This window comes from Entelurus aequoreus, linkage group LG23 (genome assembly GCF_033978785.1).
Source record: "Entelurus aequoreus isolate RoL-2023_Sb linkage group LG23, RoL_Eaeq_v1.1, whole genome shotgun sequence".
In the NCBI taxonomy this organism is placed as follows: Eukaryota; Metazoa; Chordata; class Actinopteri; order Syngnathiformes; family Syngnathidae; genus Entelurus; species Entelurus aequoreus.
Genome location: NC_084753.1, coordinates 31,883,253 through 31,908,252, shown reverse-complemented (window position 1 = coordinate 31,908,252; position 25,000 = coordinate 31,883,253). Strand labels below are relative to the sequence as shown.

General features: G+C 35.3%; 1 protein-coding gene across 1 annotated transcript in view; it reads right to left on the bottom strand.

Annotated features, from left to right (window-relative positions):
- Positions 1 to 14,352: 14,352 nt before the first annotated feature.
- The window catches only part of LOC133640753 (left-right determination factor 2-like), a 10,805-nt gene continuing 157 nt past the window's right edge, over positions 14,353 to 25,000 (bottom strand). Inside the window, exons 1-4 of the mRNA XM_062034335.1 lie at positions 24,821 to 25,000; positions 20,242 to 20,488; positions 18,604 to 18,843; positions 14,353 to 14,677 (exon numbers count right to left, since the gene is read on the bottom strand). The exon at positions 24,821 to 25,000 is cut by the window's right edge and continues 157 nt beyond it. Of these exons, the coding sequence (XP_061890319.1) occupies positions 14,353 to 14,677; positions 18,604 to 18,843; positions 20,242 to 20,488; positions 24,821 to 25,000 (992 nt within the window). The remainder of the gene's footprint in view (positions 14,678 to 18,603; positions 18,844 to 20,241; positions 20,489 to 24,820) is intronic.

The window sequence follows — 25,000 nt, the reverse complement described above, 5'->3', positions numbered from 1 at the left end:
CACGCCCACATTTTATGGCGTAGGAAAAAATTGTTTGCAATTTATCATTGCCTATATGTGGAGTATCTGTCATTTTAACCATGACTCATTTGGTCAAAGTCCCTAGGAGGAGTTCGTTAAAGTACAATCATTTTTTGAGCCGAAAAATGGCCAAAAACCGTTGGGGCAAAGTTTGCCGCCAGGCCACACCCACATCTTATGGCATAGGAAAAATGTGTTTGCATTTTCTCATCGCCTTTATGTGTAGTATCTGTCATTTTAACCGTTACTCATTTGGTCAAAGTCACTAGGAGGAATTCGTTAAAGTACGACCCCTTTTTTGAGCCAAAAAATGGCCAAAAACCGTCCGAGTAAAGTTTGCCGCCAGGCCACGCCCATAACTTATGGCGAAGGAAAAACCTTTTTGCAATTTATCATCGCCTATATGTGGAGTATCAGTAGTTTTAACCGCGACTTATTTGGTCAAAGTCCCTAGAAGGAGTTTGTTAAAGTACATCCATTTTTTGAGGCGAAAAATGGCCAAAAACCATCAGGGCAAAGTTTGCCGCCAGGCCACGCCCACATCTTATGGCGTAGGACAATTTTTTTTGCAATTTATCATCGCCTATATGTGGAGTATCTTTAATTTTAACCACGACTCATTTGGTCAAAGTCCCTAGGAGGAGTATGTTAAAGTACGACCCCTTTTTTGAGCCGAAAAATGGCCAAAAACCGTCTGGGCAAAGTTTGCCGCCAGGCCACGCCCACATCTTATGGCGTAGGAAAAAATTGTTTGCAATTTATCATCGCCTATATGTGGAGTATATTTGATTTTAACCACGCCTTATTTGGTCAAAGTCTCTAGGAGGAGTTTAGTAAAGTACTACCCCTTTTTTTCACCGTAAAACGGCCAAAAACCGGCGGAGCAAAGTTTGGTGCCATGCAACGCCCACATCTTATGGCGTAGGAAAAAATTGTTTGCAATTTATCATCGCCTATATGTGTAGTATCTGTCATTTTAACCATGACTCATTTGGTCAAAGTCCCTAGGAGGAGTTCGTTAAAGTACAATCATTTTTTGAGCCGAAAAATGGCCAAAAACCGTCGGGGCAAAGTTTGCCGCCAGGCCACACCCACATCTTATGGCGTAGGAAAAATGTGTTTGCATTTTATCATCGCCTTTATGTGTAGTATCTGTCATTTTAACCGTTACTCATTTGGTCAAAGTCCCTAGGAGGAATTCGTTAAAGTACGACCCCTTTTTTGAGCCGAAAAATGGCCAGATACCGTCCGAGTAAAGTTTGCCGCCAGGCCACGCCCACAATTTATGGCGTAGGAAAAACCTTTTTGCAATTTATCATTGCCTATATGTGGAGTATCAGTAGTTTTAACCGCGACTTATTTGGTCAAAGTCCCTAGGAGGAGTTTGTTAAAGTACATCAATTTTTTGAGGTGAAAAATGGCCAAAAACCATCTGGGCAAAGTTTGCCGCCAGGCCACGCCCACATCTTATGGCGTAGGAGAACATTTTTTTTACAATTTATCATCGCCTATATGTGGAGTATCTTTAATTTTAACCACGACTCATTTGGTCAAAGTCCTTAGGAGGAATTCGTAAAAGTACAACCTCTTTTTTTCACCGTAAAATGGCCAAAAACCGTCCGAGTAAAGTTTGCCGCCAGGCCACGCCCACATCTTATGGCGTTGGAATTTTTTTTCTCACAATTTATCATTGCATATATGTGTACTATCTATCATTTTAACCGCGACTCATTTGGTCAAAGTCCCTAGGAGGAGTTTGTTAAAGTACGACCCCCTTTTTGAGCCGAAAAATGGCCAAAAACCGTTGCGGCAAAGTTTGCCGCCAGGCCACGCCCACATCTTATGGCGTAGGAAAAAATGTTTTGCAATTTATCATCGCCTATATGTGGAGTATCAGTAGTTTTAACCGCAACTTATTTGGTCAAAGTCCCTAGGAGGAGTTCATTAATGTACGACCCCTTTTCTGAGCCGAAAAATGGCCAAAAACCGTCGCGGCAAAGTTTGCCGCCAGGCCACGCCCACATTTTATGGCGTAGGAAAAAAATGTTTGCAATTTATCATCGCCTATATGTGGAGTATCAGTAGTTTTAACTGCAATGTATTTGGTCAAAGTCCCTAGGAGGAGTTTGTTAATGTACGACCCCTTTTTTGAGCCGAAAAATGGCCAAAAACCGTTGGGGTAAAGTTTGCCACCAGGCCACACCCACAACTTATGGCGTAGGAAAAAATTGTTTGCAATTTATCATCGCCTATATGTGGAGTATCTTTACTTTTAACCACGACTCATTTGGTCAAAGTCCCTTGGAGGAGTTTGTTAAAGTACGACCCCTTTTTTGAGCCGAAAAATGGCCAAAAACCGTCGGGGCAAAGTGTGCCGCCAGGCCATGCCCACAACTTATGGCGTAGGAAAAACCTTTTTGCAATTTATCATCGCCTATATGTGGAGTATCTTATATTTTAACCACGACTCATTTGGTCAAAGTCCTTAGGAGGAATTCGTAAAAGTACAACCTCTTTTTTTCACCGTAAAATGGCCAAAAACCGTCCGAGTAAAGTTTGCCGCCAGGCCACGCCCACATCTTATGGCGTAGGATTTTTTTTTCTCGCAATTTATCATTGCCTATATGTGTACTATCTATCATTTTAACCGCGACTCATTTGGTCAAAGTCCCTAGGAGGAGTTTGTTAAAGTACGACCCCCTTTTTGAGCCGAAAAATGGCCAAAAACCGTCGCGGCAAAGTTTGCCGCCAGGCCACGCCCACATCTTATGGCGTAGGAAAAAATGTTTTGCAATTTATCATTGCCTATATGTGGAGTATCAGTAGTTTTAACTGCAATGTATTTGGTCAAAGTCCCTAGGAGGAGTTTGTTAATGTACGACCCCTTTTTTGAGCCGAAAAATGGCCAAAAACCGTCGGGGCAAAGTTTGCCTACCAGGCCACACCCACATCTTATGGCGTAGGAAAAACTTGTTTGCAATTTAGCATCGCCTATATGTGGAGTATCTTTAATTTTAACCGCGACTCATTTGGTCAAAGTCCCTAGGAGGAGTTTGTTAATGTACGACCCCTTTTTTGAGCCGAAAAATGGCCAAAAACCGTCGGGGCAAAGTTTGCCTACCAGGCCACACCCACATTTTATGGCGTAGGAAAAACTTGTTTGCAATTTAGCATCGCCTATATGTGGAGTATCTTTAATTTGAACCGCGACTCATTTGGTCAAAGTCCCTAGGAGGAGTTTGTTTAAGTACGACACCTTTTTTGAGCCAAAAAATATCAGAAAACCGCCGGGGCAAAGTTTGCTTCCAGGCCACGCCCACATCTTATGGCGTAGGATTTTTTTTTTTGCAATTTATCATCGCCTATATGTGGAGTATCTTTAATTTCAACCACGACTCATTTGTTCAAAGTCCCTAGGAGAAGTACGTTAAAGTACGACCCCTTTTTTGATCCAAAAAAATGGCAGACAAAAACCAAAATGGTTTTCAGGTATGGGTTCCTGAGACTTTTATGATAGATGTCTCCTGCAATTTTCCATACGTGAAACTGCTAATGTTTTCTCATTTGGCGCTAGAGAACCAAGTTTAACATTTCCTTTTTTTGGACCCCCAAAATATAAAATGACACCATACCTGACTTGTGTGCAAAACATGGAGACTTTTTGTGCATGTTAAAGGCCTCGAAAAGGCATCCAAACGTATAGAAGAAATATCAACAGGGCCCTTGCGGGGCTTTCTCCGCTGCTCGGGCCCTGGACAACAAAATAAATATTATAATATTATAAAATAAAAGCCTTCAAAAAAGGAAACCACCCATCTCAATGTGCTAGTATCGACCCGATACTGATATTGCCGCTATCGATATCCCACCTCTAATTTTTAGCTACCGTTCCAAAATAAGAGACATTTTCCCAAAAATGTGGAAATTATTTTCCAATAGTCTTGAAGGTTAACATACAGTAAAAAAAAAAAAAAAAAAAAAAAAAAAAAAAAAAAAAAAAGTACAGGTATTTATTACGACGGTAGGGGCGCCAATTCAGAAGGGCTTAGTTCATGTTTTCTTGCAGTGTCGTAGCAACCGTCGGTGCAGTCGTTTGTCTGCCGTGACGAAGACGCAGGCGTGTCAAGGCGTCCAACTGAAGCAGGGCTTGCTTGTTATTCCTGCATTGCCACTTTTCATACCACTATGATTAGTAGTAGTCCTAGTTGTAGCATGTGCCGTGGGGAAGGGAAACACACCCAAGTGACAATCTTCAAGTCAGAGATAGACCTACTCAGATGGACAAACTTTCTGTGAAGTCACCAAATAACACTCGTGTTAAAAAAATATAAATAAAATAATGTCAATGGTTTACGGAGCCCCTAAGGTACATAGGGGGGGAAAAAATTATAAAAAAAATTTTATTTTATTTTTTTTTAGACATGTATCTCGTGCGCATGAGAAACTTTTTATAAAGTTATTTTTAAAAAATGTTTAAAAAATTTTAAACATTTTTTTTTTATAATTTTTTTTTTTTTTGACACGTATCTCATGCGCACGAGAACTATCTCGTGGGCACGAGATACATGTCTAAAAAAAATAATAATAATAAATATAAAACCCCGAAGGGAATAAGCGGTAGAAAATGGATGGATGGATGGATAAAAAAACATTTTTTAAATTTTTTTATAACTTTATAAAACACACGAGATAGTTTGTCGTGCGCGCGAGATACATGTCTAAACATTTTTTAAAAACAATTAATTATAAAAATAAACATTTCCCCCTAGTCCCTTTAGGGCAGGGGTCACCAACGTGGTGCCCGCGGGCACCAGGTAGCCCATAAGGACCAGATGAGTAGCCCGCTGGCCTGTTCTAAAAATAGCTCAAATAGCAGCACTTACCAGTGAGCTGCCTCTATTTTTTACATTGTATTTATTTACTAGCAAGCTGGTCTCGCTTTGCCCGACATTTTTAATTCTAAGAGGGACAAAACTCAAATAGAATTTGAAAATCCAAGAAAATATTTTAAAGACTTGGTCTTCACTTGTTTAAATAAATTCATTAATTTTTTTACTTTGCTTCTTATAACTTTCAGAAAGACAATTTTAGAGAAAAAATACAACCTTAAAAATGATTTTAGGATTTTTAAACACATATACCTTTTTACCTTTTAAATTCCTTCCTCTTCTTTCCTGAACATTTAAATCAATGTTCAAGTAATTTTTTTTATTTTTTATTGTAAAGAATAATAAATAAAAATTTTAATTGAATTCTTCATTTTAGCTTCTATTTTCGACGAAGAATATTTGTGAAATATTTCTTCAAACTTATTATGATTAAAATTCAAAAAAATTATTCTGGCAAATCTAGAAAATCTGTAGAATCAAATTTAAATCTTATTTCAAAGTCTTTTGAATTTATTTTAAAATTTTTGTTCTGGAAAATCTAGAAGAAATAATGATTTGTCTTTGTTAGAAATATAGCTTGGTCCAATTTGTTATATGTTCTAACAAAGTGCAGATTGGATTTTAACCTATTTAAAACATGTCATCAAAATTGTAAAATTAATCTTAATCAGGAAAAATTACTAATGATGTTCCATAAATTATTTTTTAAGTTTTTTTTTCTTTTTTTCAGTTGAATTTTGAATTTTAAAGAGTCGAAATTGAAGATAAACTATGTTTCAAAATTTAATTGTCATTTTTTTCGTGTTTTCTCCTCTTTTAAACCGTTCAATTAAGTGTAAATATCATTAATTATTAATAATAACATAGAGTTAAAGGTAAATTGAGCAATTTGGCTATTTCTGGCAATTTATTTAAGTGTGTATCAAACTGGTAGCCCTTCGCATTAATCAGTACCCAAGAAGTAGCTCTTGGTTTCAAAAAGGTTGGTGACCCCTGCTTTAGGGGCTCCATAATGGTTCCTGCAGTGGAAAAAGTTCTAGTTTCTGAACACCTGCAGTGTTGTTTTCAGCCGCCAGGAGGAAGCAGACACATACCACTCCACACATCCATAAAAATTTTTTTGAATAATATATACCAGTGTTTTTCAACCACTAGTTTACCGTGAGATATTGTTTGGTGTACCGTGGGAAATTATGCAATTTCACCTAATTGGTTGGAAAACATTTTTTTGCAAACCAATAACTATAATCCGGAAATAATGTGCCGTTGTAGAGTGTTTGTGCCAGTGTTTTTCAACCACTGTGCCGCGGCACACCGGTGTGCCGTGGGAGATAATCTAATTTCACCTATTTGGGTTAAAAAATATTTTTTTGCAAACCAGTAGTTATAGTCTGCAAATGATGTGTTGTTGTTGAGTGTCGGTGCTAACTGTGTAATACTCTTCCATATCAGTAGGTGGCAGCAGGTAGCTAATTGCTTTGTAGATGTCGGAAACAGCGGGAGGCAGTGTTCAGGTAAAAAGATGTCTAATGCTTAAACCAAAAATAAACAAAAGGTGAGTGCCGCTAAGAAAAGGCATTGAAGTTTAGGGAAGGCTATGCAGAACAAAACTAAAACTGAACTGGCTGCAAAGTAAACAAAAACGGAATGCTGGACGACAGCAAAGACTTACTGTGGAGCAAAGACGGCGTCCACGATGTACATCCGAACATGACATGACAATCAACAATGTCCCCACAAAGAAGGATAGAAACAACTGAAATATTCTTGATTGCTAAAACAAAGTAGATGCGGGAAATATCGCTCAAAGGAAGACATGAAACTGCTACAGGAAAATACCAAAAAACGAGAAAAAGCCACCAAAATAGGAGCGCAAGACAAGAACTAAAACACTACACACAGGAAAACAGCAAAAAACTCAAAATAAGTCACGGCGTGATGTGACAGGTGGTGACAGTACACCTACTTTGAGACAAGAGCTATAGTCATGCATGCTTGGTTATGCTTTAAAGTCATATCCAACAATTGTGACAACGACTTTTTACTGTCAACCGAGTTTCGTTTTTTAATGATTTCTGCTGGTGGTGTGCCTTCGGATATTTTCAACGCAAAAAATGTGCCTTGTGTAGAGAAGATCAGCAGAGTAACCATGTAATACATATCAGTAGATGGCAGCAGGTCGTTAATTGCTTTGTAAACCTACTGTGAGACAAGAGAATTAATGATGGTTATGGTTTGATTGATTGATTGAAACTTTTATTAGTAGATTGCACATATTCTGTACAATTGACCACTAAATGGTAACACCCCAATAAGCTTTTCAACTTGTTTAAGTCGGGGTCCACGTTAATCAATTCATGGTTTGAAGTGATATCGAACAATTGCGTCGGGTATTTGATGAGAACGACTTTATATTGTCAATATAGGCTATTGAGTTTCGTTTTTAACATTTTCTGCTGGTGGTGTCTGTCATGTATTGGTTACATGGCACAGCCTACTCAGTGGCCTAGTGGTTAGAGCAGGGGTGTTCAAAGTGCGGCCCGGGGGCCATTTGCGGCCCGCAGCTAATTGTTTACCGGCCCGCCACACATTCTGGAAATACTATTGTAAAAATAAAAAAGAACATTAAAAAAAAGTGGAATGAGGTGAAATCTAACGAGAAAAAGTTGCAATGTTGACACAAAAGCTGCCATGCAGGCTGTTTTTTTTTCTTTTGTCTTTCTTCATTTTTCTTTTTTTGCCATTGCTCAAAAAATAATAATAATGACAAAAAATCCATGTTATAATGAATTATTTTCAGGGCTCCAATTACTTCAAATATTTCACTTTAAAATGTTTTATGTGGTAAATATTGCATATATTGTGTAGTAGCCATATAAAAACATCAAGGTTTTCTTTGACAAAAGCACATAAAACAAACAAAATAACAGTTCCAGCATAAAATCGACAGAAATATCTGAAGTTGATCTCGTAACTTAAGTGTTGAAAGTAAAAGAAATACCTAATAAAAATGTATCACTTTATGAGTGGGGCACCTTTTGGATCCCAAATATATTTAGTGATTTTTTATTTATCTTTTCACTGTGATTAATCAAAAATATGAAATAATTAAAATCAATGGTGTCCTGCATTATTGATCTTTTAGGGCTCTAATTACTAAATACTGCATATTTCAGTTCTACTATAAAAAAAACAGAAAAGCCATAAAACATTGTTTTAAATTTGTATTACTTTATATCAACTTGAAGTTGATATAGAGATTTACTGTAAGCGTTAAATAATTAAAAAAAAATAATAATCTGACTTATTTTTAACATTTTAATGACTGAGACCCTTAATGGTTCTCAGGACCCCTAAAGGTAAAATAAATAAAAAATGCATATATTTTGTTATGGTTTGAAAATGAAAAAAATCAAAATGGCCCCCACATGCTTTAATTTTTCCGTGTGCGGCCCTCAGTGGAAAAAGTTTGGACACCCCTGGGTTAGAGTGTCTGCCCTGAGATCGGCAGGTTGTGAGTTCAAACCCCGGTCGAGTCATACCAAAGACTGTAAAAATGGGACCCATTACCTCCCTGCTTGGCACTCAGCATCAAGGGTTGGAATTGGGGGTTAAATCACCAAAAATGATTCCCGGGCGCGGCCACCGCTGCTGCTCACTGCTCCCCTCACCTCCCAGGGGGTGAACAAGGGGATGGGTCAAATGCAGAGGGCAAATTTCACCACACCTAGTGTGTGTGTGACAATCATTGGTACTTTAACTTTAACTTAACTTTAACTCGGGTTGTCAGGGGAATTTAAGGGCGGGGGGACACAGGATATGATGACAAGTTTTGTGTGTTGGACACCTGGAAGTGGAAAAAGTAAGAGCGGGAATAAAAGGCCGAAAAAGACAATAAGCTTTATTTTGGTATATTATTAAGCTGAGATTGCACTAACTAATAAGTGACAAGTTGGGCACACAACAATGGCGACGAGGCTGGGATAGTGTCTTGATGTTACCTGCACCTTATGTAACATGCATCCAGAGATTGTTTACCACCTGTTTTGGACTTGTGAAAGCACTCGATCACTGTGGCAGAACATCTGTCGCTTCATCCTGGACAATATTCATGACAAATTTGTGCTTTGTTTTAAAGATGTGCTATTTGGATTTACACTGTACGAGAACAATTTTTAAAATGAATTTTACCTTTGCAACCTCATTATACTATTGGCTAAGTTTTATATTCATAAATGTAAGTTTCTCAATACCCGACCTGTTTTTTGTGCCTTTAAAAAAAGAATTAGAACTCTACGTTAAAACACTCTCTACCTCTAACAACCAAAAAGCTGTGAAAGCGATGATGCTGTGTTCCAAATTTAAATTATTTACTGAACTTGTTTACAACCCCCTGGCACTGTTTTGTACTGTTTTTGTTAGAGATGTCCGATAATATCGGCCTGCCGATATTATCGGCCGATAAATGCTTAGAAATGTAATATAGAAAATTATCGGTATCGTTTTTTTTTTTTTATTGGTATCGTTTTGTTTATTTTTTGTTTGTTTTTTAATTAAATCACCATAAAAAACACAAGATACACTTACAATTAGTGCACCAACCCAAAAAACCTCCCTCCCCCATTTACACTCATTCACACAAAAGGGTTGTTTCTTTCTGTTATTAATATTCTGGTTCCTACATTATATATCAATATATATCAATACAGTCTGCAAGGGATACAGTCCGTAAGCACACATGATTGTGCGTGCTGCTGGTCCACTAATAGTACTAACCTTTAACAGTTAGTTTTACTCATTTTCGTTCATTACTAGTTTCTATGTAACTGTTTTTATATTGTTTTACTTTATTTTTTATTCAAAAAATTTTTTTAAATTTATTTATCTTATTTTATTAATTTTTTAAAAAAGGACCTTATCTTCACCATACTTGGTTGTCCAAATTAGGCATAATAATGTGTTAATTCCACGACTGTATATATAGGTATCGGTTGATATCGGTAATTAAGAGTTGGACAATATTGTAAATGTTGCAATTTATAAATAAAGGTTTATAAAATTAAAAATTTAAAAAGGATGGGATAGTTTCCCCCTGGAATTTTTCAATGAAATAAATGTGCCTCGGCTCAAAAAAGGTTGAAAAACACGGATATATACAAATACATTTAATTGGATTAAATACAATGGGTCGAACGAAAATACTTGAATATTTTTATTTATTTTTATTTTGAACTACATTTAACTAGACATTTTATATATAACTCTAAAAAAATACATAAATATTTATAGTATATATTTGGTCTTGTTACATGAAAAAAAAAATCTGTTTTTTTACAACGACTGGACAACAAAGTATGAATGTGTTGCCTTGCCAACGCTCAAGTCATTGTTTCCTGTCGGACTTTTTAAGTGACGGACACAATGCTCCACATAAGCAGCAACAACGGTAGAAATCCACACGTGTAAGCTTCTTCACGAAACTTGGTCAAACATGTAAGTAAATAATGATAATTACTTTGTTTTGTATTGAAATTGCCGACTTGGTGATGTCTTTTGTATCCGTGGTCGTGTTATTTGTCGTTTAATACATGTAGCGCTAAAATTGGACCAGTAGAGGGCGATAACGCTACACTGTGTGAATGTTATCTCATTTCTATATGGGGAAAGCTCTGTACTTTTATTGTGTCATTGTAGCCACACTAAACTTTCTATTTGATTTATGTCAAATACACAATGGACATTATACTTTTGTAATGTTTATTTTATGTTTGTATGTTCAGTCTTACAAACCTTAATGGAGGAAGAAGTGTAAAGAAAGGAAAATAATTCAAAAGAAGGAACATCATTCCTCAACAAAACTTCTGGAGATTCTGTTCCGCGGACCCCGAAAGGGTCTTTCCATTAAAATGTTAAAAAGTCACATATTATTTTTTATTTTTTACTTTCATCACATAAATATCTATAGGTCAATTTCAGATGTATCCGTTGACATAAAGTTTTTATTTTATTTGTTTTGTATGCCATTTTGTCAAACCCCTCTTGAATAGAAAAATGCCATATCCAAAGTCCAATATGTCCAAAGTGGAGTATTTAGATGTGAAGTATTTGCAGCCTTAAATAGAAAAATAATTCATAACAAAATTGCTTTTGGTTCATTATTATTTTTTGAGCAATGACAGTCTAATAAAAACAATCACACTAAAGGTCTAGAGGACCCATAAGGGTTGCTTTCAGTAAAGTGTTAAAAAGTCATATATTAATATTTTTTGTTACCTTCAAATATAAGATAATTACTAATCATATATATATATATAGTACATTTTTTTAGAATCACTTAATTAAATATTGTAATGACTAGGGCTGCAACTAACAACTAATTTGATAACTGATTAATCTGTTGATTATTACTTTAATTAATCGATTAATAATCGGATAAAAGAGACAAAACTACATTTCTATCCTTTCCAGTATTTTATTGGAAAAAAACAGCATACTGGCACCATACTTATTTTGATTATTAATTCTCAGCTGTTTGTAAATGTTGCAGTTTATAAATAAAGGTTTATTACAAATTGTTTTTAAAAAGTAGCCTCTGCACATGCGCATAGCATAGATCCAACGAATCGATGACTAAATTAATCGCCAACTATTTTTTAAATTGATTTGTTTTTGCAGCCCTAGTAATGACATATATTTCATATATATATGTATGTATATTAGTTTTTTTTTTTTAGAATCACTTAATTAAATATTGTTATGACATATATTTCATATATCGTTTTTAATCATATTTATTGTTATATTGTTTTCATATTGGTTGTATATTTATTTTGTTTTTGTTTTTATTCAGTCATTGGTGGAGCTAAGGATAATATTTGAATATTGTTTTTAATATTGTTGTGCAGCACTTTGGAAACATTTTTGTTGTTTAAATGTGCTATATAAATAAAGTGGATTGGATTGGATTGGATATACAGTATATCAAGAACTCCATCCAGCTGTATAATCACTTTGCCATACAGTAATAGATGATATCAGATGGATATTGATCCTCTTATTATTAATATTCATACAGTATCAGATGGATATTGATGATTATAGTAATATTGATACAGTATCAGATGCATATTGATCCTCTTATTAGTAATATTGATACAGTATCAGATGGATATTGATGGTTATAGTAATATTGATACAGTATCAGATGCATATTGATCCTCTTATTAGTAATATTGATACAGTATCAGATGCATATTGATGATGATATTAGTAATATTGATACAATATCTAAGTAGAATATTTGATGTAGAGTAATTGGAGCCTTAAATCGGTCAATATTGCATGACATTTATTTTCTACATAATTTTTTTTAGAGCAATGATAGTTTTTTAAAAAAATAATTCCATTACAATTATTAGGGATCCAAAAAGGTCATGTCATAAAAATATATTTTTTTTAAATACATGATATATTATTATTGATTTATTTTTTACTTTCCACCTGTTTTCTAGATCAGTTGCATATCCATGCTTTGATTTGTACGTTTTATGATTATTTTTTTAAGCCTTTTTTGTTATGAAAAATATAGATTTCTTTTTATGGCAAATACAAAATATGCAATATTTATTCATTTATATATTTCAAAGTGGAATATTTGATGTGAAGTAATTAAAGCCTTGAATAAATCAATAATTCATAATTTTAGAGCAATGACAGGTTTTTTATAATTCCATTAAAATGATTGGGGATCCAAAAGAGTAGTGTCATAAAAAAGATATAAAAGAAAAAAAAAGATATAATATTATTTATTTATTTTTTACTTTCCTCCGGTTTTCTAGATCAGTGGTTCTCAACCTTTTTTCAGTGATGTACCCCCTGTGAATTTATTTTTAATTCAAGTACCCCCTAATGAGAGCAAAGCATTTTTGGTTGAAAAAAAGAGATAAAGAAGTAAAATACAGCACTATGTCATCAGTTTCTGATTTATTAAATTGTATAACAGTGCAAAATATTACTCATTTGTAGTGGTCTTTCTTGAACTATTTGGAAAAAAAGATAGGTTTTTATTTATATTTATAAAGGATTTTTGAATTGTTGCTATTTGTAGAATATTTAAAAAAATCTCACGTACCCCTTGGCATACCTTCAAGTACCCCAAGGGGTACGCGTACCCCCATTTGAGAACCACTGTTCTAGATCATGTTTTTTAATTTGTACGTTTTATGATTTTTGTATTTTTTTTTTTAAGCCTTTTTTGTTATGAAAAACATAGTTTTTTTTTATGGCAAATACAAAATATGCGACATTTATTCATTTATATATTTCAAAGTGGAATATTTGATGTGAAGTAATTAAAGCCTTGAATAAATCAATAATTCATCATTTTAGAGCAATGACAGGTTTTTTATAATTCCATTAAAATTATTGGGGATCCAAAAGAGTAATGTCATAAAAAAGATATAAAAGAAAAAAAAAAGATATAATATTATTTATTTATTTTTTTACTTTCCTCCGATTTTCTAGATCATGTTTTTTAATTTGTACGTTTTATGATTTTTGTAGTATTTTAAAATTATTGGGGATCCAAAAGAGTAGTGTCATAAAAATGTTTTTTTTTTAAATAAAAAAAGATATCATATTATTTATATATTTTTTACTTTCCTCCTGTTTTGTAGATCATGTTTTTTAATTTATACGTTTTATGTTTTTTTTGTTTTGTTTAGTTTTTAAGTCTTAACTTATTTTTTTAATGGCAAATACAAAATATGCGACATTTATTTATTTATATATTTCAAAGTGGAATATTTGATGTGAAATAATTAAAGCCTTGAATAAATAAATAATTCATAACATTGATTTTTATTCGTTATTATGTTTTGAGCAAGGACATTTTTAAAGAAAAAAAACCCAGCCTGCTTGTGTTATTGGAGTCAACATTGCAACTTTATCTCGTTACATTTCACCTGTTTGCTCTTTTATTCCACTTTTTTTTCATTATTATTATTTTTTTGTGATGATATTTTCAAAATGTGCCGCCCTTTGAACACCCCTGGTCTAAAGAGACTTTTCAGTGAAAGAAAATAGTTTATTTTTTGCAAACATAAATTGGCTCATATTATGTACAACATGGCGGACGGAATTTCCACTCATGCAAATTTGAATTTAAAACAAAAAAAATATATCAAAATGTACAAAATAGATTTAAAAAAAAAAAAAAAAAAAAGTGCTGTGAAATGAGATGTTGTGTGTTTAAATAAGAAGTACTTGTTTATACGCCATGAAATGTAACCACGTTGATGGCGTTTAAAAAAAAAAAAAAAAGAGTGCTGCAACTTTAAATCCAGCAGAGGGCGCCGTCTCAAAAGTCAATCACCTGTCCCTACACTTGCGCAGGTCCAGTGTGTCTTTACGAAGAATATGAGCGATGTGTTGGCGTGTGACGTCACACGATAGAAACGTTGTCCATGGTGCAGGCGCAGCGTTCGGCGATCATGTTGGGGAACTCGGCGACCTCGATCTCCGTGTAGTCGCCCTTCTTCACCAGGTACATGATGGGCAGCGGGGCGCTCTCGGACACCGTGCACCGCCTCTCGCCGTAACCGTAGTTGCGCTTGGGCTGCCGGCAGCCTCCGGCGCACCTGAAGGCCTGGTAGCCCGCCGGCTCGATGATCCAGTACTGCGTCCAGGTGAGGGCGCGGAAGTCGATGAAGTGCTGCTCCCTGCAGCACGTGTCTTTGGTCTGGCGCACGTCGCAGTCGCCTTGGGAGCTGCCGTGCGTGGAAGGACGAAGGCACAGGTTACTATTTTCATTCACCTTATTTCCTGGCTAGTTTTGACATGTTTTTTTGCCTTATTATAGACACTCCTGCATATACTATCGTTTTAATAGGCTTGGACAGATACATACACATATCAATACTAGTATCAGATTGATACTAGTATGTGTTGTTGTACTTTTAAATGGTTAAGCTGTTTAAAAAAAGGTTGTTGGACACAATAGAACAGGGGTGTCCAAACTTTTTCCAATGAGGGGCCACACACGGAAAAAATCTGAAAAACATGTGGATCTTTTTCTTTTACAAAACCAATACAATGTATATACTTTTTTAAGCTTTAGGGCTCCCCTTAAGTTTGGTCCCAGGGACCCTTAAGGGTCTCTGATAAAAATGTTTTTAAATAAGTCATATTATATAAATTTATTTTTATTTGTATATATTTTATGTTTTCAAAATAATTACAATATTTTAAACCTTTAGAACTCCCTTCAAGTTTCGTCCCGGGGACCCAGAAGGGTCTCGGCCCTAATTTTTTTTAAAATAAGTCATAGTCATATATTTTTAATTGTTTTACTATTATTATTTATATAATTTTTTCATTTTCAAAATATATACAATATTTTAAACCTTTAGGGCTCCCTTCAAATTTGGTCCTGGGGACCCGAAAGGGTCTCTGTCATAAAAATGTTAAAAAGTAAGTCATATATTATACATTTTTTTACTATTATTACTTATATAATTTTTTTGTTTTCAAAATTAATACAACATTTTGTACCTTTAGGGCTGCTCTCAAGTTTTGTCCCGGGGACCCGGAAGGGTCTCGGTCATAAAATTTTAAAAAATAAGTCATATATTTTAATTTTTTTACTATTATTTATATAATTTTTTCATTTTCAAAATATATACAATATTTTAAACCTTTAGGGCTCCCTTCAAATTTGGTCCTGGGGACCCGAAAGGGTCTCAGTCATAGAAATGTTAAAAATAAGTCATATATTATACATTTTTTTACTATTATTATTTATATAATTTTTTCATTTTCAAAATCAATACAACATTTTAAACCTTTAGGGCTCCCCTCAAGTTTGGTCCTGCGGACCCGGAAGGGTCTCGTCATAAATTAAAAAAAAATAAGTCATATATTTTAATTTTTTTACTATTATTATTTATATAATTTTTTCGTTTTCAAAATATATACAATATTTTAAACCTTTAGGACTTCTTTCAAATTTGGTCCTGGGGACCCGAAAGGGTCTCAGTCATAAAAATGTCAAAAATAAGTCATATATTATAAATATTTTTACTATCATTATTTATATAATTTTTTTGTTTTCAAAATATATACAATATTTTAAACCTTTAGGGCTCCCTTCAAATTTGGTCTTGGGGACCCGAAAGGGTCTCAGTCTTAAAAATGTTAAAAATAAGTCATATATTATAAATATTTTTACTATTATTATTTATATAATTTTTTTGTTTTCAAAATATATACAATATTTTAAACCTTTAGGGCTCCCTTCAAATTTGGTCTTGGGGACCCGAAAGGGTCTCAGTCATAAAAATGTTAAAAATAAGTCATATATTATACATTTTTTTACTATTATTCTTTATATAATTTTTTTCGTTTTCAAAATTAATACAAAATTTTAAACCTTTAGGGCTCCCCTCAAGTTTGGTCCCGCGGACCCGGTAGGGTCTCGGTCATAACATTTAAAAAAATAAGTCACATATTTTTATTTTTTTACTATTATTATTTATATAATTTTTTCGTTTTCAAAATATATACAATATTTTAAACCTTTAGGGCTCTTTTCAAATTTGGTCCTGGGCACCCGAAAGGGTCTCAGTCATAAAAATGTTAAAAAGTAAGTCATATATTATACATTTTTTTACTATTATTATTTATATAATTTTTTCGTTTTCAAAATTAATACAACATTTTAAACCTTTAGGGCTGCTCTCAAGTTTTGTCCCGGGGACCCGGAAGGGTCTCGGTCATAAAATTTTTAAAAATAAGTCATATATTTAAATTTTTTTACTATTATTTATATAATTTTTTCATTTTCAAAATTAATACAACATTTTAAACCTTTAGGGCTGCTCTCAAGTTTTGTCCCGGGGACCCGGAAGGGTCTCGGTCATAAAATTTTAAAAAATAATTTTTTTACTATTATTTATATAATTTTTTCATTTTCAAAATATATACAATATTTTAAACCTTTAGGGCTCCCTTCAAATTTGTTCCTGGGGACCCGAAAGGGTCTCAGTCATAAAAATGTCTAAAAATAAGTCATATATTATAAATATTTTTACTATTATTATTTATATAGTTTTTTTGTTTTCAAAATATATACAATATTTTAAACTTTTAGGGCTCCCTTCAAATTTGGTCTTGGGGACCCGAAAGGGTCTCAGTCATAAAAATGTTAAAAATAAGTCATACATTATACATTTTTTTACTATTATTATTTATATAATTTTTTCGTTTTCAAAATTAATACAACAATTTAAACCTTTAGGGCTCCCCTCAAGTTTGGTCCCGGGGACCCAGAAGGGTCTCGGGCATTAAAATGTTAAAATTAAGTCAGATATTATTATTTTTTGATTATTGTTATTATTCATATTATTTTTTCTTTTTCCAAATCAATATAATATAAACCTTTTTTTTTACCTTTAGGGCTCCCCTCAAGTTTGGTCCCGCGGACCCAGAAGGGTCTCGGGCATTAAAATGTTAAAATTAAGTCAGATATTATTATTTTTTAATTATTGTTATTATTCATATTATTTTTTCTTTTTCCAAATCAATACAATATAAACCTTTTTTTTTTACCTTTAGGGCTCCCCTCAAGTTTGGTCCTAGGGACCCGCAAGGGTCTCTGTCATAAAAATGTTAAAAATATATAATTTTTATTGCTATTATCATTACTTATATAATTTTTTCATTTTCAAAATCAAGACAATATTTTAAACCTTTAGGGCTCCCCTCAAGTTTGGTCCCGGGGACCCGGAACGGTCTCAGTCATACAAATGTTAGAAATAAGTCATATATTATAATTGTTTAATTATTATTATTATTATTTATATAATAATAATTATATGAATATAATTATTTATATAATTATATATAATTATATAAACTTGGAAAAAGGGTAGTTTGAATTTCCAGAACGGTGGAATGGTTTGAATGGGGAAATTGTGGAAGTTTGAAAAATGGCCAATTCATTTTGAATGGTGAAAATGCAACAACAACAAAAAAGGAATTATGGGAAATCCGGGAATTTTTTTTGGAATTGTTGCAGGAGAGCACACAATTCCCAAACAGGCTGAATATTTTGAAGTTGGAACGGTTTGAATCAGAAGAAAAGTGTGGAAGTTGTGGAACTTTGAAGAATGTCCCATTGACTTCAATGGGAATTTCAGAAAAAGCCGGAATTTTTGGGAAAATGGTAAAAAAAAAAAACTTAAATGGTTGGTGTTGAAATTCCTGGAATTTCGGAAAAACCGGGAATTATCCCAGTTCAAAAAACAACTTAGTTTTTTGTCCTATGCTTTGGAGCAGGCACACAAATATTGATCACCATATCAAAGGGACACATCAATTTAAAAGAAGTATCGACATCGACCTGTGTCGACTTAAGTATCGGCCCCCCTTCCTGTGATCGGTCGGCTTTTATGTCCCGTGTTTATGCCGCTTCGTCTTCTCCCAATTTGCAAAAAGGTGACTTTTGTGACACCTTGTTTGGTTCCAGGGTTCCTATTTCACTCCTAATTCTGTTTCCACGGTCGTTATCGTGTTGTTTTTACCGTGGAAAAACGAGCGAAAGAGTCGACGGGTGTGGCGAAGTGTCGCTGTGGATTGGCGGGATGTCTGCGTTTTAAAAAGGTGTTTTTTTCCCGGTCCATCAAAAGCTTCTTACCCGTAATCTTCCAGGCTGAGAGTGTAAAGGAGGAGTTCTGGCTTCCCCAGGGTGTTGCCCGTCTGCTCCTGGGTGGTAAAGCGGACACTCTTGGCCGCTTCCGCCGCGTAGCTGCCGGGTCTCTCGCCCTCGATCCACACCTCCAAGTGCATGGGCGTCTTCTGCAGGCCTTTGGACCAATAGTGGACGGCCTGGGTCACGTCGAAGCTCTTCCAGCCCGTTTCGTGAATGGGAACCAACCTGCCGAGCAAAAACCGCCAGACGTCACACGAGAATCCCAATCGACGGAGGCTGTCGCTTAGGGGTGTGGGAAAAAAACGATTCGAATTCGAATCGCGATTCTCACGTTGTGCGATTCAGAATCGATTCTCATTTTTAAAAAATCGATTTTTTATTTAAAATGTTTTGTTTTTTTTGTTTTTTTTAAATTAATCAATCCAACAAAACAATACACAGCAATACCATAACAATGCAATCCAATTCCAAAACCAAACCCGACCCAGCAACACTCAGAACTGCAATAAACAGAGCAGTTGAGAGAAGACACAAACACGACACAGAACAAACCAAAAGTAGTGAAACAAAAATGATTAAAGCTGCAAGCAGCGATGGACGGGACCGACTTTGAGGGCTCATAAAATCCAAACCGGAGCAGTAATTAAAACTCTTTCATCAACTTTTAATCAGAAGGGTTCAATCTCTCTCCTGTGCTAATTTGAAGCCGACACGACAAACGCGCTCAGAGGAGATAATGTTTGAAAAAAGGTGACTGTTTTTACACTACTTTTGTTTTGAAGGGGGAATTGCAAACTTCCTGTTGATTTTTGCTGGGGGTTTTCAGTGTATGAAATATAGGTCTAAGTGAGACCTACATAGAGGTTTTTGTTTCATGTCTCTACGACATTCCTACTGGGAGTTACAGGCAGTTTTGTCTGTGTTTTCTTCCTAGGGGGCGCTAGAGCGCAATTTTGAGTTTTGGGGTTTGGTTTTTTGATTAGATCGCAATTTTTGAAGCATGTTAAGGGGGTCAAATTACAGCTCAAAGAGGCGGCGGTATAATAATAACACGCTAGAAATACAATAGGATCCTCTGTCCCAAAGGGACTCGGTCCCTAAATGTTATCAACAACAGTATCAATATTAGTTACAATTTCAACATAGCAGTGATTAAAAATCCCTCATTGACATTATCATTAGACATTTATAAAATTTTTTAAAAAAGAACAATAGTGTCACAGTGGCTTACACTTGCATCACATCTCATAAGCTTGACAACACACTGTGTCCAATATTTTCACAAAGATAAAATAAGTCATATTTTTGGTTCATTTAATAGTTAAAACAAATGTACATTATTGCAATCAGTTGATAAAACATTGTCCTTTACAATTATAAAAGCTTTTTACAAAAATCTACTACTCTGCTTGCATGTCAGCAGACTGGGGTAGATCCTGCTGAAATTCTATGTATTGAATCCTTTTGAATCGGGAAAAAAAATAGTTTTTGAATCGAGAATCGTGTTAAATTGAAAAAAAAAAATCGATTTTGAATCGAATCGTGACCCCAAGAATCGATATTGAATCGAATCGTGGGACACCCAAAGATTCACAGCCCTAGTGTCGCTGGAAGGTGACTCACCTGGAGTCCACCAGCGAGGTCCGGTTGGTGCCGTCGGGCAGCTCCTGGACCCAGTAGACGCTGACGCGGGCGTTGCTCGCCGGCCGGTGGCTCCTCTTGTCCACGGCGAGGCGCTTGTGGTGCGACGCCCGCTGGTAGAGCTTGAGCTCGGCCATGGTCACCTCGCTGTTGTCGGGGATCCTCGACTCCATGTCGAACACCATCCGGTTCCGGGTGGTGTCGGAGTACACGAACTCGCCGGAAATGTCTACGGAAAGAGCACCTTTTTTGTTCACATTTTTTATGCACAACATAGGACCAACGCCTACCTACTCAGTGGCCTAGTGGTTAGAGCAGACCTGGGCAAATTAAGGCTTTTCAATCTGGCCCGCCGGACATTCCCAAATAATTTTTTAGATCTTTAAGATGGAAACTTGCTGCCATTATGATGTGCAGTCATGTTTTCTAATGACCGTAAGTCTTCAACTATACAAAGTATTTCAATGGTTGGAATCTGCGCTTATGGATGATATACCAGTTACTATGGTCATCTAATTAGTTACTATGGTCATCTAATTAGTTACTATGGTCATCTACGTCACAGCAGCTCAGACGAGGCACCAAGCCGTGTGGGCGGGAAGCGTTTCCACAGACGCGGAAGGAGATTTTCACACCAAATTTCTAAAGCTTAGTGATATATAGAATAAAATAGAACAGAATAGAAAGTACTTTATTGATCCCTGGGGGAAATTCAGCAAATATCAGATATATCAGATTGTAGGTGGGTGTATTTTATACCCTTCGCGTTCATATTTCACTGTTTGTTGCATTTTTGTAAAATATGTCGATCGAAAGTGGGTGTTACATGCATATTTTGTCAATATTCAGTGTTTTATCGTTCATAGAAAAATGTAAAATTCCATTACGTTTTTTAAGACGGTCTGTCATAACGTTTTTAGCATTCAATCAGACATTATTGTGAGGTTTTGTATTAGTGTTCCTAAAAATAGATGTACCGGCCCCCAGACACATGTTTTTCTCTAAATGTGGACCCCGGTTTAAAATAATTGCCCAGGCCTGGGTTAGAGTGTCCGCCCTGAGATCGGTATGTTGCGAGTTCAAACCCCGGGCCGAGTCATACCAAAGACTGTTAAAACGGGACCCATTACCTCCCTGCTTGGCACTCAGCATCAAGGGTTGGAATTGGGGGTTAAATCACCAAAAATGATTCCCGGGCGCGGCCACCGCTGCTGCTCACTGCTCACCTAGTCTGTGTGTAGGGCTGCAACAACTAATCGATTAAATCGATTAAAATCGATTATTAAAATAGTTGCCGATTAATTTAGTCATCGATTCGTTGGATCAATGCTATGCGCAGTTTTTTTTTTGTTTGTTTTGTTTTTAATTTAAAAAAAATATATATTATTATTATTTTAATTTTTTTTAATAAACCTTTATTTATACACTGCAACATTTACAAACAGCTGAGAAACAATAGTCAAAATAAGTATGGTGCCAGTATGCTGTTTTTTTCCCCAATAAAATATTGGATAGGATAGAAATGTAGTTTGTCTCTTTTATCCGATTATTAATCGATTAATCGAAGTAATAATCGACAGATTAATCGTTTATCAAATTAATCGTTAGTTGCAGCCCTATCTGTGTGTGACAATCATTGGTACTTTAACTTTAACTTAACTTAACAATTACGCGTAATGCATGATTGAAGTCGGTGCTTCATTTTTAAACACAATTTCGCATACTGCAGGGGTTAAGTGGGTGCCTAATTTACGCACAATTACGCAAAAGTCAGTGGAAATTTAAACTACGGTCGTATACCGGTTCTAGTATAGTATCTCCGGTTCTAATTAATCAAAAATGGTACTATAGTCTGTTTGAAAAGTACCGGTTACTAGAGATGTCTATCGGCCGATAACTGCTTTAAAATGTAATATCGGAAATTATCGGCATCGTTTTTTTTGTTATCGGTATCGTATTTATATATATATTTTTAAATTAAATTTACATAAAAAACACAAGATACACTTACTATTAGTGCACCAACCCAAAAAACCTCCCTCCCCCATTCACACTCATTCACACAAAAGGGTTGTTTCTTTCTGTTATTAATATTCTGGTTCCTACATTATATATCAATATATATCAATACAGTCTGCAAGGGATACAGTCCGTAAGCACACATGATTGTGCGTGCTGCTGGTCCACTAATAGTACTAACCTTTAACAGTTAATTTGACTCATTTTCATTATTACTCGTTTCTATGTAACTGTTTTTATATTGTTTTACTTTCTTTTTTATTCAAGAAAATGTTTTTAATTTATTTATCTTGTTTTATTTTATAACTTTTTTTTAAAAAGGATCTTATCTTCACCATACCTGGTTGTCCAAATTAGGCATAATAATGTGTTAATTCCACGACTGTATATATCGGTATCGGTTGGTATCGGTAATTAAAGGTTGGTCAATATCGGATATTGGCAAAAAGCCATTATCAGACATCCCTACCGGTTACACTTTTTTTTTTTTTTTTTAAACAGGCAAGACAGAGCGTCACGTCATGACTTTGCTGGTTTTACGAGCATGTTCGGCAGCGCACGCACACAGAGTACTTACAAGCAGACACGGCGTGTGGACAGAAAAGGGAGAACGGACTCATTTTGGCTTAAAAAGTAACGATAAAGGTGAAGTTATAACACTGAAACGCCCTCAGGAAGAGGTGCTTTAAGACATGGCTAGCTAGTGGCTAAATCACTAATCCTCGACTCCATGGCGACAAATAAAGTACGTTTCTTACAAGTATCATTATCACCGGAGGACGAGGAATAGCTAAACATGCTTCACTACACACCGTAGGAGGATACGATAGCTAACCAGCGTCACCTCTAACAAAAGCTAGCGCTCTTCACTGCTCAGTGGCCTAGTGGTTAGAGTGTCCGCCCTGAGATCGGTAGGTTGCGAGTTCAAACCCCCGGGCCGAGTCATATCAAAGACTATCAAAATGGGACCTCCCTGCTTGGCACTCAGCATTAAGGGTTGGAATTGGGGGTTAAATAACCAAAAATGATTCCCGGGCGCGGCCACCGCTGCGGCTCACTGCTCCCCTCACCTCCCAGGGGGTGATCAAGGGTGATGGGTCAAATGCAGAGAATAATTTCGCCACACCTAGTGTGTGTGTGACAATCATTGGTACTTTAACTTTAACTTTTTTAAACAAATGCACCTGACTTCCACTGTAATGATACTAAGTACAATAGCGTATCTAGTCGATACTAGATGTTTTTTTATCATCACAAAATCTTTTTTTAAAAAAAATCATGTTTATGTTATGTTTATAAACGCAGGAAATACATGAGAACTTTGAATATGACCAGTGTATGATCCTGTAACTACTTGGTATCGGATCGATACCTAAATTTGTGGTATCATCTGAAACTAATGTAAAGCATCCACACAACAGAAGAATAAGTGATTATTACATTTTAACAGAAGTGTAGATATAACATGTTAAAACGGAATATTAACAGTAAATGAACAAGTGGATTAATAATGTTTTATTTTATTTATATTATATTTTGACAAAACAATAGAATGATAAATGACACAATATGTTACCGCTTACGTCAGCAGACTAAATTAGGAGCCTTTGTTTGCTTACTAATAAAAGACGAGTTGTCTTGTATGTTCACTATTTTATTTAAGGACAAACTTGCAATAAGAAACACATTAATATTTTTTTGGTTAAAATAAAACCGTTTATTTAAAAAAGTATCGGGACAACACTAATTTAAACGCAGGAAATACGTCCCTGGACACATGAGAACTTTGAATATGACCAATGTATGATCCTGTAACTACTTAGTATCGGATCAATACCTAAATTTGTGGTATCATCTGAAACTAATGTAAAGCATCCACACAACAGAAGAATAAGTGATTATTACATTTTAACAGAAGTGTAGATATAACATGTTAAAACGGAATATTAACAGTAAATGAAGAAGTGGATTAATAATGTTTTATTTTATTTATATTATATTTTGACAAAACAATAGAATAATAAATGACACAATATGTTACTGCTTACGTCAGCAGACTAAATTAGGAGCCTTTGTTTGCTTACTAATAAAAGACAAGTTGTCTTGTATGTTCACTATTTTATTTAAGGACAAACTTGCAATAAGAAACACATTAATATTTTTTTTGTTAAAATAAAACCGTTTATTTCAAAAAAGTATCGGTACGACCCTAATTTAAACACAATTGCGCGTAATGCATGAGTTGAATCGGTGCGTAATTTACGCATAATTACGCGCAATGCATGAGTTGAATCGGTGCGTAATTTACGCATAATTACGCGTAATGCATGAGTTGAATCGGTGCGTAATTTACGCATAATTACGCGTAATGCATGAGTTGAATCGGTGCGTAATTTACGCATAATTACGCGTAAGGCATGACTGAAGTATGTGCGTAATTGGAAGATAATTACGCACATGCATTAAAAGTCGCCGCGTAATGTACGCACAATTCCACGCGTATATTACGCACAGGACGGGATTGGAGTCCAAAAATTCTTACCGGCGTTGCCGGGAATCCCTCTGAGAATCCCCGCCAGGCTGGGCAGGGCGCGGCGCCTCCTGCTGTGGTGCGCCTTCAGCATGGACAGGTACTTGTTGCGGACGTGGGCCGGAACCACCGCGTTGTCCAGGTCGCGCCTGTGGACCACGGGCACCTCGTCCAGGCCCAGTTCGCGCAGCA